General features: G+C 46.4%; 1 protein-coding gene across 5 annotated transcripts in view; it reads left to right on the top strand.

Annotated features, from left to right (window-relative positions):
• FN1 (fibronectin 1) overlaps positions 1-19,818 on the top strand; it is a 65,449-nt gene that overhangs the window by 42,756 nt on the left and 2,875 nt on the right. For 2 of the 5 annotated variants that reach the window (XM_039493814.1, XM_039493817.1), the window contains 17 exons: positions 30-119; positions 892-1,161; positions 1,948-2,064; positions 2,494-2,658; positions 3,542-3,697; positions 4,898-5,011; positions 6,729-6,998; positions 9,390-9,577; positions 11,479-11,566; positions 11,801-11,977; positions 13,071-13,160; positions 13,408-13,587; positions 14,300-14,389; positions 15,354-15,796; positions 16,707-16,845; positions 18,011-18,175; positions 19,414-19,539. In XM_039493814.1, coding sequence (XP_039349748.1) covers positions 30-119; positions 892-1,161; positions 1,948-2,064; positions 2,494-2,658; positions 3,542-3,697; positions 4,898-5,011; positions 6,729-6,998; positions 9,390-9,577; positions 11,479-11,566; positions 11,801-11,977; positions 13,071-13,160; positions 13,408-13,587; positions 14,300-14,389; positions 15,354-15,796; positions 16,707-16,845; positions 18,011-18,175; positions 19,414-19,539 — 2,868 coding nt within the window. The remainder of the gene's footprint in view (positions 1-29; positions 120-891; positions 1,162-1,947; positions 2,065-2,493; positions 2,659-3,541; positions 3,698-4,897; positions 5,012-6,728; positions 6,999-9,389; positions 9,578-11,478; positions 11,567-11,800; positions 11,978-13,070; positions 13,161-13,407; positions 13,588-14,299; positions 14,390-15,353; positions 15,797-16,706; positions 16,846-18,010; positions 18,176-19,413; positions 19,540-19,818) is intronic. The other 3 variants (XM_039493816.1, XM_039493818.1, XM_039493815.1) reach the window with 2 other exon arrangements.

A 19,818-nucleotide genomic window follows, 5' to 3' on the forward strand; every position in this document is an offset into this window, starting at 1 on the left:
GTCTAAATCGGTGTGGTTTAATCCTTCAGGTCTCCTGCCTGGCACTGAATATCTGGTGAGAGTCTACAGCGTCTATGAGCAGCATGAGAGCACCCCTCTGAGAGGCGTGCAGAAAACAGGTATGTGGAAACCTGCTTGGAAAACTTCCGTTTGCTTCTATCTCTTCCGTGAACCGCTCCTTGATAGGACAACTCTAATCACTGGGGGGCTTAGGGCATAAAAGCCTTTACGATTTTGCTCTGCTTGACATGTATTGTTGGAGAGTTGCATAAAATATTTTATGGGAGTGCTGCAGAGAGACAGCTTGGGAAGTGCTGAGCAAAATGGCCAAGGGGCCAGATCTTCAGCTGGTTTTAATTAAAAGGTGTATAATTTACTTCAGTGGGACTATGCTAACTTACATCCACCGAGGATTTGGCCCAATAAAAGACCAGTGTCCAGTCCCCCCAAGAGGCGTCCAGACACGTCAGGATCAGGTCCCTCCGCTGTATCCCTCTGACATTGTGCAGCCAAGTCTCAGAAGTATTCGGATGTTTTTGTACTTTGGCTTTTTCTGTTCTCTGAAACCAGGGCTGGGTGTTTTTGTTTGGGCAAACATTTAAAATTGTCAAATACCTCAAGTTCAGAGGACTCCAGATGTGGACTGACCTTGCGAGGAGATTCCATTTTTGCAATTACTTTCCTGTGGATTTTTAATGCCACTGTATGATCTGGATCATTACATATTTATAGGTTCAGTGCTGAACAGTGTTTGGCAGGAGTGCAAGCAGGATTCTGAAATCCCACTGTGGGGTGGGGCTGGGGAAATCCCTCATCATTTCAAAATAAATGTATCTGTTGTTCAAATAAGCTGAATGTCCCTTTTCTTGGGTATCCTCCTGCCCCGACCAGGCCTTGATTCTCCAACTGGCATTGACTTTTCGGATATAACTGCCAACTCTTTCACTGTGCACTGGATTGCTCCTCGTGCCACTATCACCGGCTACAAAATTCGCCACCATCTGGAACACAGCGGCACCAGGCCCAGGGAAGACCGCGTCCCACCTTCTCGGAATTCCATCACCCTCACTAACCTGGCCCCAGGCTCAGAGTACGTGGTCAGCATTATTGCTATCAACAGCAGAGAGGAGAGCTTGCCCTTGGTTGGCCAGCAAACTACAGGTCAGTTCGGAAACAAGCCAGACAAAATGTACATTGAAATTCTCCTGCCCCATCTCGACAAGTTGTTAAACTGAATCCTTCCGGTTGGCTGGCGAGTATCTGAACTACTGACAGCAGAGCAGAAAGTTGGCTAGAGGAGAAAGGGCCTGATTCAAAGGCCTCTGAGTTCAATGGACAGACTCCCACTGATTCCCATGAGCTTAAGATCAGGCACAAAGCACATCTATCTGCTAAGGAGACAAGGCATTTTATCATACAAAGGAGTTTCTGAAGAGGCTAAGTGTTAATTCAGATCGCTCAAGCCAATGTCCATTGTGCACATTCTTTTGTTTTAAATGACCCTGTGGTGAGTCTGCCTCAGGGCGTTGTGCTACCAAAGCAAAGGAAAAACCCAGGGAGCGCCGGTTAGCTCCTGGGCTGGTAGATCCATGAGGTTTGAGGCCTTTCTTCTTGCCCTCCAATGGGAGGCATCAAAGCCCTCCCACCGAGGGAAGTAGCCTTCAGAAACGAGTTCTCTGGGCAATTTCCCGCTCCCCTAGGTTTTTCTGCAGGAGGGACACATTTAGGGCTCAATCTAGTGGCCACAGAAGTCAATAGCAATCTTTCCATAGCCGCTGGATTCAGGCTCTTAGCCAGATGTGTCACCTAGAGACCTGACGGCAAACTGTGGGCTCTGGAAAGACTTGTTAGTAGCAACAGCCTCCAGTGTAAGTAGAGTAACAGGAACCTGGAGAGTGTCAAATGTTTTTTTTTAATTTTCTTTTTTAACCTTGAATTCTTTTCTAGTTTCCGATGTTCCAAGGGACCTGGAAGTTACTGCCACTAGCCCCACCAGCCTGGTGATTTCCTGGGATGCTCCTGCAGTTACAGTTAGATACTATAGGATAACCTACGGTGAAACAGGTCAGTGTGATCTAATATTACCACTTCTACAAGTGTGAAGCTTTAAGTTTGGGCCATTTAAACACTGCAGCAAATAGTGAGGGCAAATCTGATTGATGATTGTAGCATGCAGCATGCTCTGAGAACTCAGACGGAGGCAGTGTGCTGATGGATATGCACTGAGAGAAGCAAATATCATGACTGAACTTTAAAGGTGGGGCAAATCATCTTTGCTACCACATCCAGAAACTCCATTCATTGCACTGGAAGATCCATGGGCCTCCCATTTGCCTCTTGGTTTGGGGTGAAAAAGGTCTTTCCAACTTATTATGGGTTGACCCAAATCTCATTGAAATCAATGGGAGTCTTCCACTGACTTCAGCTCATCCCTTGCTTTTTGTTTAAAACGTGAGTAATTATCAGCATTTTCTTTCTTACCCGCTGTCCCAGGTGGCAGTAGCCCTGTCCAGGAGTTTACCGTGCCTGGCACCATGTCCACTGCCACCATCAACGACCTTAAGCCCGCAGCAGATTATACCATCACGGTGTACGCAGTGACGGGCCGTGGAGACAGCCCCGCCAGCAGCAAGCCAGTCACGGTCACGTACAAAACAGGTGAGACACATGGACAACGCTACTAGCTTCTGGTTTATCTCATAATTGTCCTCCGTTTCAGGTGTGAGTGATGGGCCTGTTGGCTTTGGTGGAGTTCCACTCCAGATGGATTTGGCCCATCGTGTTCATAATGTTACAAAATGGGATGGTGGCTTTTGGAGAGGGGAGTTTAGACGAAGACTAAACAAACTTACCGGAGTTGTGGACTTGTTGTTTGGGGGGAACCATTTAACATCCATCTTTGTTGGAGTGAGCGTACCGAGCAAAGGCTGGCTCCTCGCACATGGGGTGTCAAACCACTTGGCTGTTTGATGTAGGATGACTATTCTGTCTGCATCTTACCTCCGGCATTTTTAATGCACTGTAGCACGTAGGGACTCTCTGACCCTAATAGGAACTACCCTTGATGAGCTTTCTGGGGCAAAGATGGTCTTTTGATAGTTGTTTGCATAAGGTTTGAGCCAACTCCCGTTGAAACTCATGGAAAATCTCTTTAATGGCCCTTTTAAAAGACTTCCACTGCCCTTAATGGGTATTGGATGTAGGGAGCAAAGCACTATGGGCCTGAAATATGATTCTTCATTGGGACCCCAGTCAGATTGTAAAGTGCTTGGAACAGAGGCTGTCGAGTGCTCTGTCTGTACTATGGGGTTCCATTCACAGGCACCACTGTGATCAATAAAAATACGTGCTATTATGGTACAAATAATAAGTCAGAGCAGCATGGGTTTTTCCATTAAAAAACCAGTAACAGTCTAAAAGAAGAAAAGCAGAAGAAGTTGCAGGTGGGAGGTCACAGGGGGCCCTATGGACATGGGATACCGTGAGCAAAGGAGACTTTCTGCATTGCAGATGCTCACAGGGCTTATTTTTCAATGTGCAGAGATTAACACGCCATCCCAGATGCAAGTGACCGATGTTCAGGATAGCAGCATCAGTGTCAGATGGCTGCCTTCAACTTCTCCGGTCACGGGTTACCGAGTGACAAGCGTCCCCAAGGATGGCCATGGGCCCATGAAAACGAAAACTGTCCCTGCAGGTGAGTATGTCATCACATCCCTAGAGATCTCGCCCCAATTGCCTGGAGTCCTTCGGCACCACTTCTTAAACCCCCGGGGGAGTCACTTGAGAGTGCCTGGGGAAGATTTCCCTCTCGGCCAGAGCATGTTGGCTTAATTGCTCTTCTGATAACTTTGCATTTTGCCCTCTGGGACATTTCAGTGTGTTTTACCAGCTGTGCTGAGATTAGCTCTCAAGGCTGTTTGCTGCTCTGGTCAGGTTAATGTTCAATCCCATTCCAAAAAGTGGTGAAGATCTGGCTGCATTTGTTTTGTTTCTCTAACGTGGAGAGACTGATCACAGGGCTCCAGCAGCCTCAAGGGGCCTTCGAGTGGGTATGAAGAGAGTAACACTCACTTGAAGGGCTCTGGAGCAGGCTGAAGGAGCCTTGGTATACATGAGTCAGGCCAGGTTCGGCCAGTCTAGTCTGACTCTGCTGACGTTTGGCATCGCAGCGGGTCTTAGGCCACAGTTCAGTACCTTTGCTCAGTACCGCAGCAAGGCAAATTGACCAAAGTTTGGTCCAGCTTTAAAAATAAGGCCCACGACTCGAAGCACGCAGTCAGAATTCCCCATGGGAATGAATGTGTAGCTGCTTGGCTGTGTTACCCCCCTGCTTCCTCCCACCTCCCCAAGCTCTGCAGTGAGCTGTGCCCGTTCCATGCAAGGGACTAGGCCAGGAAGCTGGAAAAAGCTGAAAAGGTTGGCGAGCCAGAGAAAACCCTGCCCCAGTTCTGTGGGTTCTCAGCAGCCACCCAGCAAAGGCAGCAGGTCTGCCATGTGACCACTGGTGACTGAATCTCTCTGCCCTCTCCAGTAGAATTCCCAGACAGAGCTACACTGACCAGTCCCTGGTTTTTACATAGCGAGTAGCGTGGGGCATGTGAGTCCTTCAGTGATATTGCTTTGGTTCCTTTTCCTGGCCCCTCCCGCTTTCCCCAAGCAACCCACACAGACTTTCTGCAGCGATGGGCAGGAGACAATCTGCATAGCCACTTTTACCTCCACCAGGCCACAACACACAGCTTTGACTATGACTTTGCTCCCTTGTCTGCCACGTGGCTCCAAGGGGACTGATTTCAATGGGAGTTTGGCACCTAAATACCTTTGAAGATCTAGGCTTAATACACAAAATCATCTCTCTATTCCAAATTATCCTGGTGTTGTCTTTTCCTTGCAGATCAAACCCAAACTACCATCGAGGGCCTGCAGCCCACAGTCGAGTATGTGGTTAGTGTCTATGCTCAGAGTCAAAACGGAGAGAGCCTCCCTCTGGTTGAGACCGCTGTTACCAGTACGTATTTAATTTCACAGAAGAAACAAAACAACCACCACACCCACGTCTAGTATCTTCTGCTGTGTGCACCTTTTACTGTGGGAACTCTGGGGATATCTAGATTCCAGAAAAGGACGAGCGCCCCTCTTATTAAGAAATAGCTAGCTGGATCAGATGCCAAAATACGCAGTCCCCCAAAATGCTGCCAAAATATGCAATCCCCCACAATGCCATGCTTTTGTTTTCTTTCACTAAAAATGGCCTAAGCAAAATCATTTTTTTTCTTTGTTTGTTTGCCTTTAGCGAATCTTTGAAAAATGTTTTGCATAGACCTCATTTCTAGAGCTAGAGGGCAAAGGTGGTTTTAGAGGGCTAGATTTTAACTTAGAGCATTTGCCTGAGCGAGGGAGTAAGAACCTGCTTTACACCCTTTTGTAGGCCACTAGACCTTGGGACCAGGTATGCAAAAGTAAGCATGGCTTACACAGCCGATTGCTCACTCCCGAGAGCAGCTGGGTGGGCAATGGGCGGAGTCTTGGTCCATCCTTCTGCGTGCTGGCCTGCAGGTGTAGGACAGTGACAGAGTAATATTTGGGCAGCAAGGAGAAAGCAAGGAAGAACCTGTCACTTAGAGGGGTATTTCTAATGCACAGTGTCTCCCAGGGTTTCTCCTGGTGCATCATGGTTTAGGAACCTGTTCTTGCTCAGGCCTGCCTGTAAAGCCACAATCTAACCCAAATAACTATAAAACTATGGTAAGCAGAACAGGAATTTTCTTGAAGTGTTGCATAGGCGTATTGCACAAGCTGCATCAGTCTTAAGCCAAAAGTTTCCTATAAAATCACCTTTGCTAACCTTAAAGCATAGGGAATGCAGGTCTACAGGGCTAACATCACATTGCAAAACAGTGACTCTGAATCGTTATGAAGAGTAATTCATATCTGATGATTACGGGCCCAGTCCTCAGCAGGTGTAAATGTGGATAGCTCCACAAAAGTCCTCACCGGAGCTGTGCATATTTACCCTGGCTTACGATTTTACGCTCAAGTGTAATCTAATGAGATGACGATAATGAGTGGCTCTAATTTGTGGGTATATCTGTGAGATAATTGTGTGTATATGGGCATCCCATGCACGCTCGTTATAAAGCCAAAGGGTTTTATTGATTTATAATATAATCTACATAGTAATTTGCTATTGTTACAAATGATTTAATTGGATGTTAATTTATGAAAGAAAATTGTGGGACTGATGCTCCTCGGCCTCGTATGGTTACTTACACTAGTGAAGAGTGAGTGCAACGGGGGTGTGAAAGGCTATGAAATCAGAATGGTGGGGCCTGATTTCAATGCACACCAAGGCTCCTTACCTCACTGGGCCAGTGTAAAGGAGACTCATGGTGTGTGTAAATTACATTTCTGGCACAGGCCTTTCTATCTGAGCCGAGTGGCGTAAAGGGGCCTTAGTGTAAACGAGAATCAGACACATGGTGGGGTGAAATCTTGGCCTCATTCAAGTCAATGGCAAAACTCCTATGGACCTCAGTGGGGCTGGGATTTCACCCATTGCGTTTTACACTCACTAAGCAGAGGTGTAAAGACCTGTGCAAGGCAGGGGAGAATTGGGCACCTGCAAACCTGAAGACTGCTTTGCATGTAATCAGAATGCTTCTTTCCCCCCACCCCCCACAACCTGCTTTTATCGCATAACCTCTTACCGTTAATTTGCCTAACAGACATTGACCGCCCTAAAGGACTGACATTCACTGAGGTGGATGTCGATTCCATCAAAATTGCTTGGGAAAGCCCCCAGGGGCAAGTCACCAGCTATAGGGTGACCTACTCAAGCCCTGAGGATGGAATCCATGAGCTAGTGCCCGCCCCCGACGGTGAAGACGACACTGCCGAGCTGCATGGCCTCAGGCCCGGTTCTGAGTACACTGTCAGCATCGTTGCCTTGCACAATGACCTGGAGAGCCAGCCCCTGATCGGGACCCAGTCCACAGGTACACCTCTGTCTACACCGCCCAGCGGGCCATAGCAACCATGGCTTAAGCCCTGCTGGGTCCCGTGTCCTTCTGTGTGCAGTTGGTGCCTGGCTGCGGGAGAACCTCCATAGGAGCCTGGGGGGTATTTGCTATTGAGAGGGGGCTTAGTTTGGTTGGAGAGGTGGATGATGCTTGAAGATTACTAAGTATTTATTAAGTGAACCTCTGGAAGGCGAGAGTTACAATAATGGTTGGCTGCTGAGGATAGCAGAGTTAGGGCCACATCGCAGATACCTCAGAGTAGGCATCTTCCATCACCTTTTGGCCCCTGTCCCTACTGATCCCAGTGCAATTCAGGGGGTGATCTGGTCCCCAGCACACATTAGAGCAGCCTGGCCTGAGCAGACAGTAACAGTCCTCAAGGAGCCATCCCAGGAGCATATCACACACTAGCCACACGCCCTCCTCTCTTCGGATGCCCAGGGTGGCAGTGGCAGGACCAGGGACAGATGATCTCAAGGGCAAAGGGCAGTTTCCCGTCCCTTTTGTGCTGCCAGGGATGAAATGGATCGGAGGCCAGGACCCATCCTTTAAACCTATATATTCTTTCAGGACAGTCCCTGCTACACCTATAGGCCACTTAGCCCTTTTGTACCCCAAGTGCTTCCCAATCCCTCTGTTGGCATTGCTCTGAATGACAGAGCGCAGCCCTCTGTATGTCACAGCCTGCCCCCAGCTGGTCATTTACACCTTTCCCACAACAGGGTAAAGGTAGGCTCCCTTCAGAAGAATGCCTCCAGTACGTAACCATCAGGTCCTCATTTCAAGGGTACAACAGGAGAGATACGATTGTTCAAGCATCCGATGCCTGGCATGGAGTCCATGAAAAGTTCCATGAAGAGAGGCCTAGACACGTTCTGGCTCTGGATATTGCAAGTTACCTTGTTTGCTGTCTCACAGCTACAACTGTGCTTCATGGCCAACACACATGTTGGTGTGATACGCTCTTTCACAGGAGCATGGCCGTCCTGCTAGAGACCACATCAGAGCCAGATCCTGCTAGTTCCATTGATTAAACTTTTTATTGACCAATCTCCTCTATGAAATAAGAGAAACACGTGCGCACACAGAAAATAATTACCGTTTCCTCCTATATTGATTTAGAATTTTCCTCTTGTGTAATAATTCCCAATTCACACCAGTGGTTGTATAAATTTCAATTGGGTCTTTGCTCAAAAACTAAGGACCGGAACTATTATGGGAGCTCTGTCTGCTGCCAGCAATCTGAAATCTACTGCAGCGTTTCCCGCATTACCAGCCAAGTCCTGATAGCACTATACAAGCGACACCTCCATTAATTTGCAAATGAAAAGCTGACATGAGTGCAGGGAAGATTATGGATCTTAATTTACAGATTAATATAAAAAAGAAATTTAAACTATCCTAAGTGCTAGAATGATTGAAACTGGACAGGCTGTTTATACCTGTCATAAATGCAAACAATGGTTCTTAAACCACTGTCTGGGTTTCCCCTTAGGGACCCTTTTAGAAAGCTATTGGAGTTCTGTTGATTTTCATGGGCTTTGAGTGAGGCCCTATTTCAGTAAGCAAGGGAGAATTGCATTGTATCTCCATGCTGTAAAATCAAAGTGCTTTGCAGCACCCTGGTAATCGTGGGCATGATGGTGGTAAGCTATATATTTGTTCTGTTATAGACCAAGAATGACAACTAATAAGACAATCAATATATCCCATGGTGCTTCTGTTTCTTTAGTTTATAGGAACCAAGTGATTTCTTCTAAAAAGTTCTTTATTCAAGCATTGAGTATATTAGCTCGGGAAGATATCATATGTAAACAGCATTATGGCTTTCACAGCCCTGATTCTCCACTGCCTTATGTAGTCATCTACACCTGTGTAGGTGGCTGTTAAATGCTCCCATTTGGGCTTGGCAGTATTTTTACATCCCCTCTGTACTCACTGGGCCTTCTTCTCCACTCTCGCGCCCTTGTACATCCGAAGTAACTCTGTAGAGGTCAGTGGAGTTAGACAAGTTGCAAGGCTGTGGTGAAACTGATCTAAAATATTTTGAGAGCATGAAGAGTAGAGGAAGGTAGAAGAGGAATGGACTTAGAGACTCACCTACTGAATGTAAGCACCACCAAAGGCAGCTTTTCTGGAGAGAAGTAGCATCACAGATTTGGGCATCCAAGTCTGATCCTTGAACACTAGCTCCTACATAGTACGGTGACGGGATCCAATAGCTACCCAAGATAGATCATTACCCTAGGCCATCGCTTGTGTATTTCACACCTAGGACTATTTCATGCTCATGATTGATATCGTGAGCTATTTTGACTGGTGGCATGTTCTTCCAAACTAACGGTCGTCTAATTACAATTTTCACAGCGATTCCTCCTCCAACAAACCTGCAGTTTGTCCAGGTAACTCCAACCAGCCTGAAAGTCAACTGGAACGCACCCAACGTTCGTCTCACTGGCTACAGAGTGCGAGTGAATCCCAAGGAAAAGACGGGGCCAATGAAAGAAATCAACCTCTCCCCAGACAGCACATTTGCTGTCGTGTCGGGATTAATGGTGACTTTTTGATCTTTCATTTTAATAGGTGCGGCGTGGGAATGGGGGATGTTGGATTTCTTAAGCAATTTAAAAATGCTTTGGGCCAGAACTGCAGTGGGGGTAAATCAGCGTAGCTCCTGCCAGTCTGGCCTTTGTTTTAAGTCTGGTTAGCTGTGGAGCATAGATCCCTTGGATCCCAATAGTTAAAAGACAGTGGATCTGTCTGCTTAAACTGCAGTCTCCCTGTCCCCTCTTCACTCCGCCCCTACCAATACAGCCTGAGGACTTCTCAGGCAAATATGCGTCTGTCATACACAAGCTACTGGGCTCGTTACCAGAGGATTGATGAAATTCTCTGGCCGGTGTTATGCAGGAGGTCAGACTAGAGGATCTAACGGTCCCTTCTGGCCTTAGACTCAGTGAATCTATTGATCATTTTTTGGAAGCTTCTGAATAATTTGCAAAAATTAAAAATTTTTATTAAATTCATTTTCAAACCTGAATTGGGCCAGCTCCAGCTGCTCTAAATTGAATTAGTTCCAGTGGAATCAAGAGCTGCTGGTCTGACCCCATTAAACGACAATCTGGAACTTCCATTGAAATTTTTCTCAAAGCAGAGCACTCTCTTGTAGTACAATGTTTCTGTTTGCGTTAGGTAGCTCAGTGCATATATTACCTTCTTCTCAGGAATCCTAAGCTTCTGCAGCCCAGAGATGGCTTTCTGCCCCCAAAACCTCAAAGCCATCCAGGTTTCCATTGTAATTTCTTCTGCTTCTCTGTGTGGGGGGGAGGAATAGCACAGTGGTTTGAGCATTGGCCTGCTAAACCCAGCATTGTGAGCTCAATCCTTAAGGTGGGATTTAGTTGGGGATTGGTCCTGCTTTGAGCAGGGGGTTGGACTAGATGACCCCCTGAGGTCCCTTCCAATCCTATGATTCTACTACTGTTATAGATCCAGAAATGCTGCAAGCAGATAATCACACACATATTATGGTTGGACTCCAATATATACTTAGCACTGCCAGCCAACATTCATGAAGGATCTTGGGTTCCTAGTACTGGCTGCCCTTGCTCTACCAGGATACCCACTCCATTTTTTTCATGTATTTATTTCAAATACATTTTCAAAGTTAAGGTTTCCAGCAGTCACTAACAACAGTTTCAGCCTAAATGTGGTTTGCTTAAGGGTGTGTGTGGGGGGAAACAGGGGCCTGATTCAATCCTGACTTGTGTCTGTTTTATACCAGAGTAACACCACTGACTTGAACTGAGTTATGCCAGTTTAACTGAGATGAAAATCAGATCTCACTTTTTTTATTTTTGCATTTAACTGGAAGTAAATCTAACCCTCCTGGTGATTTTGAGCTCACTTGATTTCTATTTTTTTAAGAGTTTCATGTTTAAATAGGTTTCAGAGTAGCAGCCGTGTTAGTCTGTATCCGCAAAAAGAACAGGAGTACTTGTGCCACCTTAGAGACTAACAAATTTATTTCAGCATGAGCTTTCGTGAGCTACAGCTCACTTCTTTGGATGCATAGAGTGGAACACACAGACAGGAGATATTTATACATACAGAGAACATGAAAAGGTGGAAGTATGCATACCAACAGGAAGAGTCTAATCAATTGAGATGAGCTATCAGCAGCAGGAGAAAAAAAAAACTTTTGAAGTGATAATTAAGATGACCCATAGAAGGTGTGAGGAGAACTTAACATAGGGAAATAGATTCAATTAGTGTAATGACCCAACCATTCCCAGTCTCTGCTTAAATAGGACATCCATGGTGACTAACCAATGTGAATCTACTAACTTCTGGATTAGCTCAAGCTTGTTTCCTTGTGTCCCAGCTTTACCTGCTTTTCTGAAGATCAGACATTCCATGTAGCTCCCTGATCATTGTATAACTTTGTTATTTCTAGGTGGCAACCAAGTATGAAGTCAGTGTGTATGCTCTGAAGGACTCTCTGACTAGCCGGCCAGCCCATGGTGTGGTCACCACCCTGGAGAGTAAGCAATCCTACTTTACATATAGCAGCAGGTGCTGTGCATCGAGCCAATGGGCTGAGTCCTCTGTAAGGACCTAGCAGAAGCAACTGAGTGAAGACATCAGCATGTGGCCCTTTACAAATAGTTGATGAATTTCAAAGATTCTGTTCGGGGATTTTTTCTTGTAGACCTCCCCTACCCTCTGCCAAATCATTGCTTCTGCCCGTTATACTGATCTCAGATCCTTCTGTGCAGATATCAGCCCTCCCCGCAGGGCCCGTGTGACAGATGTTACCGAGACAACCGTCACAATCACCTGGCGCACCAAGACAGAAACTATCACCGGTTTCCAGGTTGAAGCCATCCCAGCAGATAGCCAGAGCCCCATTCAACGGACCATTAACCCTGATGTTAGATCCTACACCATCACTGGTAAATGAGATTCTTCATCAGACCATCTCTTCTGCATTGTAATATCTTTCAGTGACCAAGCTCATTAGAGATGCATCTGGTTGCTAATCTGTACTGGGGATACCTTGGTGGGAACTCAGGAGGAATTTAGGTGCCCCTTCATGCTGAGCTTCTAACACACATACACATTAACCTTGAGAACCCTCATTAAAGCCTTTGATCCTACCAAGCCCTCTGAGAGCAGATTGAAAATAACGTTCCTTGCATGGAGGGGTTATAGAATCTGGCCCTGATTTGATGGGAGTGCAGGAAAATAGTCATGTGAGTGTTCACATTTTGTCTGAGGATGGAAGTGTTTTCCAGAGCAGCTGCTAAGGAAGTGCACTTTTTCAGACCATTAATACTCTTGAGTACTGGATTTCTCACTTGCACTTTGCAGACCTTGTTTCACATCGTGATTGAAGCCTTGTTTGTCAGTCCAGAGGTCCAGCTGCCTGATTTCATGCAGGACTAATATTTCTAGACCATTTCCATTAGGAACCTTCTAAGATCTGAATAGATCTCCAGTGACTATCATTCCACAACCCTCTTGGTTCCATTCCCTAGATCATCTTTGCATTCACGTTTTCTGCTGGTTCCACTGGTACATTGTTTCGCTTTTCCATTCATTATTCCTCCCTTGATCATTGAGAACTAATGAGAGCAATGTCCCTGTCTCCTTGTAGCAACCCTTTATGCACTGATTGGTCATAGTTTTGTGCCCTGTATCTGAAGCTAAGGGAGAGCAGTGATGGTAGGAGGCTGAATACCCTGTTAGAAGATGTGTATTTCTTGGATAAAGGTAACCACCATCTCGGATTTATGAATGGGATTTTCAAAAGCACTCGGCATGGACCTAACTCTGTTCCCATTGACTTCAGTGGGAGCAAAGCTAAGCCAATGGGGTGCTTTTGAAAAACCTCACCCCTAATTCCTTTCAGGTCTGCAGCCAACACACCCAGCCTGGGCATTAAGAGCTAGTTAGATTCTACCTGTAGCAGTGATTGCAGCAGCTTTCTGGATCACTTTTTAACCAGGCAAGGCTGAACCTGTAATATTTCTACTCTAATTCCAGGCTTGCAACCAGGCACGGACTATAAGATCTACCTTTACACGGTGAACGAGAATGCCCGCAGTTCCCCTGTAGTGATTGATGCTTCCACCGGTAATGGCTCTTCTTGTTTCTTTTACATCTGAACAGAAAATATACTTGTGCTTTCCTTGACTTTGATCATATATGTAGTTTACTGCATTTTACAGCCTTGTTTCCCTCTTTGAGCATGAAGTGGATTATCGTCAGAGGGTGACTGCAGCCTATGGAAACCCGTTATTTGTCTTCAGCCCTCAGGGCAGGGGAGATGAAGTCATGTTTGCTTTTACCACATTCATTAACTGATTTTGTTTGCTCTTAGCCATCGATGCTCCTTCCAATCTGCGCTTCCTCACAACCACAAGCAACTCCCTGCTGGTTGCTTGGCAGCCACCCCGTGCCCGGATCACAGGCTACATCCTCAAATATGAGAGACCCGGCGCACAGCCCAAGGAGCTGATCCCTCGCCCCCATGCCGGCACCACGGAGGCCACTCTTACCGGTACGTCTGATGGTGGCATTCCCCATGTGATCCAGCAGGAGGTCCAGGAGGTGTACACTTGCCAGCACCACGGGTCTTAGCCCAAGTGGGGATCAGACACTGTGGAGCTGTGCATGTGGGCAGAGCCTGGGATCCACTCCATCCCCCACACGTGCCAGCCAGTGCCACTGAGCAGGCACAAAAGGACAAATAATCTGTACCAGGTAAAGGGCTGGTGCAGATTACACCCTGCTAGAGCAAGGAGAAGCCAAAGACGACGATGTGGTCTCAAGTTGCAGTTGGGGAGGTTTAGGTTGGATATTAGGAAAAACTTTTTCACTAGGAGGGTGGTGAAACACTGGAATGGGGTTACCTAAGGAAGGGATGGAATCTCCTTCCTTAGAGGTTTTTAAGGTCAGGCTTGACAAAGTCCTGGCTGGGATGATTTAATTGGGGATTGGTCCTGCTTTGAGCAGGGGGTTGGACTAGATGACCTCCTGAGGTCTCTTCCAGCCCTGATATTCTATGATTCTATGATAACACAAGGAAACCTAAATTGATTATTTTGCTTAATACAACTCTGATTGGAAAGTGCATTGTATTTGTGCAGAAAGCTCTAGCATTAGAAACCATAGAAGGGAGCGAAACCTTGAGGAGTCTCTGTTTAGCTATCCCGGACTCATTTTGTAATTAGGGGTTTCCTCAAGCCTGAGGTCCTTCTGTTCCTCCCCAGGTCTGGAGCCAGGAATCGAATACACCATCTACATCATTGCTGTGAAGAACAATCAGAGGAGCGAGCCATTGGTTGGCAGGAAAAAGACAGGTAAAATAATGTTCCGGTCCACCTTGAGGGGAGAAGTTGACCTCTCCTCACTGGGGAGTCTCAGCGCTGTGGGTAATGTCTTCTCCAGAGGGCTAATTTTATAACATTGTTTAACAACATACACCAGTGAAAAGGATATTTTAATCAAATACAAGGTTTCCCTAAGTGACAGGCTGCTTGTAGAAAGTAGCATTTTTCCTTCATTTTCTTTTTCTTCCCTTAAAAAGAGGGATACATTTTCATAAGCAGGGGTTCTGCAACGGATGAGGTGATCTGCTGAACAGTGCAAAGCACAGTTCAGTGGGCTCAGACACTGAGGACCTGAGATTGCATTCAGTTTGTTTCTTCCTTTCAGCCATAATGAAATGAAGAAACAAACTAAATGCAATCTCAGGTCCTTAGTGTCTAATACTCACTTTCCTTCTAGCCTGTGATGGGCTCAGTGGGAGAAGCCCACATGGACTGAAGCTGTTCATTTGCTGCACACTTTTGATACATTTGAATTTGTCTGACTTTGTGTCCCGTCTGTGAGGCGCTGCAAGGAGAAGGTAGCCAGTAAAATCTCTGTCATCCAGCTGGAGACCTCAATAGCATAAGAGGGAATCCCTTAGCACGTGCCCAAGGTTTTCTTCAATTGGTGGACTATGAATGTCTATTGCAATCATCTCTTGTTTTCTTAATTTGCGCATTGGTGGCTTCTCTGGGTGCAGTGACCATAGCTTTGCCTCAATAGTATGAAAATTAATAACAGACTTTTTCTCTTACCCTCCCCACACTTCAAAAAATAGCCTCTGTAGAGTAATCCCAGAGAGGTTAAAAAAAGTGTGCTGTACTCGTGGGAGAGTTGCTAACATTTAATTGCTTTGAGCGCTTTACAGCATTCACTGTAGTTGCCTAGTTTATCATAACTAATGCTGGGGCTTAAGGTGCTTTGCTTTATGGCTTCTAACCTTTCTTTGGCTAGACAAGCTCCCGCAGCTGGTAACCCTGCCGCACCCCAACCAAGGCGGACCGGAGATTCTGGACGTACCTTCCACGGTGGAGAGGATTCCTGACACAAACAGGTTTGACAATGGAAATGGTATCCAACTTCCAGGCACCAGTGGCCAGCAAACACTAGTGAACCAGGGACAGCAAGTCTTCTTTGAGGAACATGGTTTTAGAAGGACCACCGCTCCCACCACAGCAACTCCCATTAGACACCGGCCAAGACCGCAGGCACCAAATGTGGACGAAGAAATCAACCATGGTAACAGGTACCCAGGCCCAAGAGTGGACTTTCCGCACAATGACACCACGGGCCAGGAAGCTCTTTCTCAGACAACTATCTCTTGGAGGCCCCTGCTGGAAAGCTCTGAATACGTCATCTCATGCCAACCAGTCGGCACCGACGAACAGCCTTTACAGGTAATTGATTGTTGTTTCTCAGATGCACTGTGAATGCTGCCACCCTATTGGACTTGACTACGGCAGTCCTCAGACACTTAAGGAGACAGGACCTTGGGATTCTAGCTTCCCGTGGTTGCATTGTAGAGTTGATATAAGCAAGTTCTGGCTCTTAAGATTCCATCTGCATCCATCCTAGGTAACTTCTGATTGCCACTTCACCGTGTAGTATTAGCAGCCCTGTCAGGTTAACGCTGTTTTAGCCTCTGGCTGACGGCAGGGCCCTGAGGGTGGCGCTGTGCCTGGGGGAGAACTGAGGGTATATTGGCTAAAACAGAAAGACCCTGGGGCTCTGTTTGCACCTTTCCATAAGAAAGTGCTAATACAGCGAAGGATACTTGGGGATTTTATCCTATAAAAGTGCTTAAGAAGAGACCTATATAAGGTTGTGGAATCTCTAGCACCCGAGGGCTTTAAGAACAGGTTGGACAAACAGCTGTCAGGGATGGTCTAGATAATACATAAACCTGTCTCAGTGCAGGGGGCTGAACTAACTTACTGAGGTCCCTTCCAGTCCTACACTTCTATGATACTATGAAATTCAGTAGTGGAATGAGGCAGCCAAGTCAATATTGCTGGTCGAAAGATGGTCTTGTGGCTAAAGTAAAACACTGGGGATTTGGGTTCTGTTCCTGTTCTACTAAAGACTTCCTGGGTGATATGGGGCAAGTCACTTCACCTTTGTCTAAAACTGAGATCGTAGTAGATCCCTACTTCACCATGGGACATGGAGGCTGAATTCATTGCTATTTGTTAGGCACGGGACTGGGCCCCATTTTGCTAGACATGGTACAATCACGTATGAAGACACCAGCCTTACCCTCAGCAGCATACTCTTGCTAAAGCCAATTTTGTGGTGATGTACTTGCAGTTCAGAGTTCCTGGAACTTCCTCTTCTGCTACCCTGACCGGCCTTACTAGAGGTGCCACCTACAACATCATCGTGGAGGCACTGAAAGATCGTAGGAGACACAAAGTTATGGAAGAGGTTGTCACAGTGGGCAATGCTGGTAGGTTTAAGCTAAACAGTCTGGGCAAAACTCTGCCTTGCACCTCTTACCCACAGGCCGGATCTCACCAGGCACTCGCTAGGCTGCAGTGCAATAGGTTAGGAGCACCTTGTTTCCTCGTTTCACATCTTATTTACAACATACACTAAAGAAACAGTTCTTTCTGGTTCTGTGGTGCAGATGACTATGCAGTATACTGACTCGATGATAAGAGCTGAGGCTAGTCTACTGCCTGAATGTGCATTGAGAGCGAGGTGGGTGCCAACCAACTTTTGTTGGTTCTGTTCTTTTATTGGACCAACGTCTGGTGGTGAGAGAGACTGTCCTAGCGGAAGTCAGAGATGCTAGGCCTGTGATAATGCCAACGTTCCCACCCAACATCGAATTACTGGAACCAAAATAATGTACCTACCATGACAAAGGGGTTACTTTGAGTCCTTCTCCTCCTCCTCCCTGTCTCTCCAGTGACCAACGGATGGCAATTGGCCAGATGAATTGCTGGTTAACCATCTCCCTGGTTAATAGAGTTGCCTGCTGGGAGGCTGTCTTTGGGCCATAGGGTCCAGCTCTCCCTGCCTGACAGCTGTGGTGTAACCAACACCTCTGCTGGCTGTAAATCGCCTGGCAAGTTCGCTGTATATGGGCAGACTGGCTGGGTGGAGTCCGACTCCATGCATGGGCAGACAGTGGGACCTTACATGAGCAAGATCCCTCCCTGAGGTATTCCTTCTCCTCTGTCACTTGAGGTTTCGTTCTGTGCCAGAGTTCAGCTCGGGCCCCAGTAGACCCAGCACGCCTGAAAAGTATCACTCCCCCATTGTGCAGCACAGAATCCAAACGCCTGCTGCTCCATGTGAGTCCAGCACGTTTCTCTGTAAAGGTGGGTTAGTTAGATCACTGCTTTCCAGTAGCGAATGCAAAATGTGTGCACGCTTGAAACCTGGCAGGTCAAAATGAAAATAACTTTCACCTATGAGGTTGTTATCATCACTCTACTGCTCTGCCAAACGCACCTGTAAAATAAATCCTAGGGAGGCTGTTATGCTGACAGCGCAGCCAAGCGAATGCTCCATCAGTACTGGGAATGTGCTTTCAGGTATGACCGTTCTTCTCTTCCTAGGTTTGTATCCCTGTATATAACGCCTCTTTGTTCTCTTCTTTCCAGTGTCTGAAGGAGTGAACCAGCCAACCGACGACACGTGTTACGATACTTACACTGGCTCCTTCTACTCCATTGGAGAGGAATGGGAGCGATTGTCTGAAACGGGCTTTAAACTCTGGTGCCAGTGCTTGGGCTTTGGCAGTGGTCATTTCCGATGCGATTCATCTAGTGAGTAGCTTCCTTTTGTCCATCCCCACAGATCACTAAACTCCATGCCGAATTAGCACTAAACGGCATGTTTGGCAGATGCAACCTGACCCAAACATGAAGCAAATAAATGCACACTCTAGTACATGCGTTGTATCATCAAATGATGGAAAACTGGTTAGCTGTCGTTGAACTTTGCAGCTTATCCAGTACTGCTGTTCACTGCATAAGCAACGGTCATGTTTGTATTTATCGGTAAAGCTTCTGTGAGGAAATGAACATTTCCCTTCCATTGCTAGGGGAGTCCAGTTAATGCTTGAAAAGGAGAGACTGCGTGTCTAAAGTAGATCAGAACAGTCATTTAAGAAAACAAACCTGCATAATTAAATATATTGGATTTCTAAGTCCTAACTTTATCCATCAGCACAATGGATTTGATACAACTCTCATTAAGTTGACTTGGGAGCAAAGTTTGGTTTGGTTTGAACGTACCGTCCTAACACTTTGAGGCTGGCAGTGCGTGTTGCCAAACAAACAGCACCATTGCAGTCGCATCTAGTTTGAGCCTTCGCAGGACTTGGGCTTAAGTAGACAATATTCAGCTGAAGGGTTGGGGATGAAACAAAGTAAACGTGATTAAGTGGTTCCATAGGGCGCGTGTCTTACTGATTTAAATTGAGCTTTATATTACAAAGTAAGCAAAGCAAAAAGGGAATTTCTATGTTGTATGTAGCTTTGAGAGTAATTGCTACAAGGCAGACCTTTTTTCATAGGTCTAATTGTTCTATTACGTCATTTGGTACACAAGGTTTCACTGTTTTCGCATTATTGGTGTGAAATGATTATACTGTCTATTTACTTCTTTAAAAGACAAGTACATTTCCTCCCCTGCTTAAGTTCCTGTTTAATTAAGCTTCCTTTTTATGTAGTTCCAGGGATTCCCTACGAATGACATTTTTAAATTCTTTCCCACCTCTTCCTTCCTGGAGAGGCTCCTCCACCTTTACCCAATCTAAAATGGCCCCTCTCCCACTTAAAGTCCTAATCTCAGATTGACTGCTGGGAAAAGGAGGGACAACTCTGCTAACATCCAGAGAGTTGTGCCCATTTACACCAGCCGTGGATTTCTCCTTGGACCTTGGATTTCTCCCTCCTCCCCTTTGGTTGGTGCATGAGGCTTCACAGATCAATTCTCTGCTCCTTAAGCAACAGGCCTGTGTAGAGTAACCACCTGACGGTTGTTCCTCTGGTTCATTCAGAATGGTGCCACGACAACGGGGTGAACTATAAGATCGGGGAGAAGTGGGACCGCCAGGGCGAGGGCGGCCAGATGATGAGCTGCACGTGTCTCGGCAACGGAAAGGGAGAATTCAAGTGTGACCCGCGTACGTCCCTTCATATTGACGTTAACTCTCAGTTTCAGGCTTTTATCTTATCTGTGCTCTTAGACTCTCGCCATTGTGGCACAGAGTGGGTGGAACCTAAGTACGGTTAAAATGGGCCTGTTTTACTCTGTGTAACATGGCACTCCATGATGGGTGAACGGTACAGGGGACTGAAGCTAGGATCTATGGATTTTAGAGCATGAACTAAAAGACCCTTCTCTGTTAGACAAGGCTGTAGCAGGCTTATGAACCTCCAGGCCTGTCGACAGAGGCAGGCAA

This window comes from Mauremys reevesii, linkage group 11 (genome assembly GCF_016161935.1).
Source record: "Mauremys reevesii isolate NIE-2019 linkage group 11, ASM1616193v1, whole genome shotgun sequence".
In the NCBI taxonomy this organism is placed as follows: domain Eukaryota; kingdom Metazoa; phylum Chordata; order Testudines; family Geoemydidae; genus Mauremys; species Mauremys reevesii.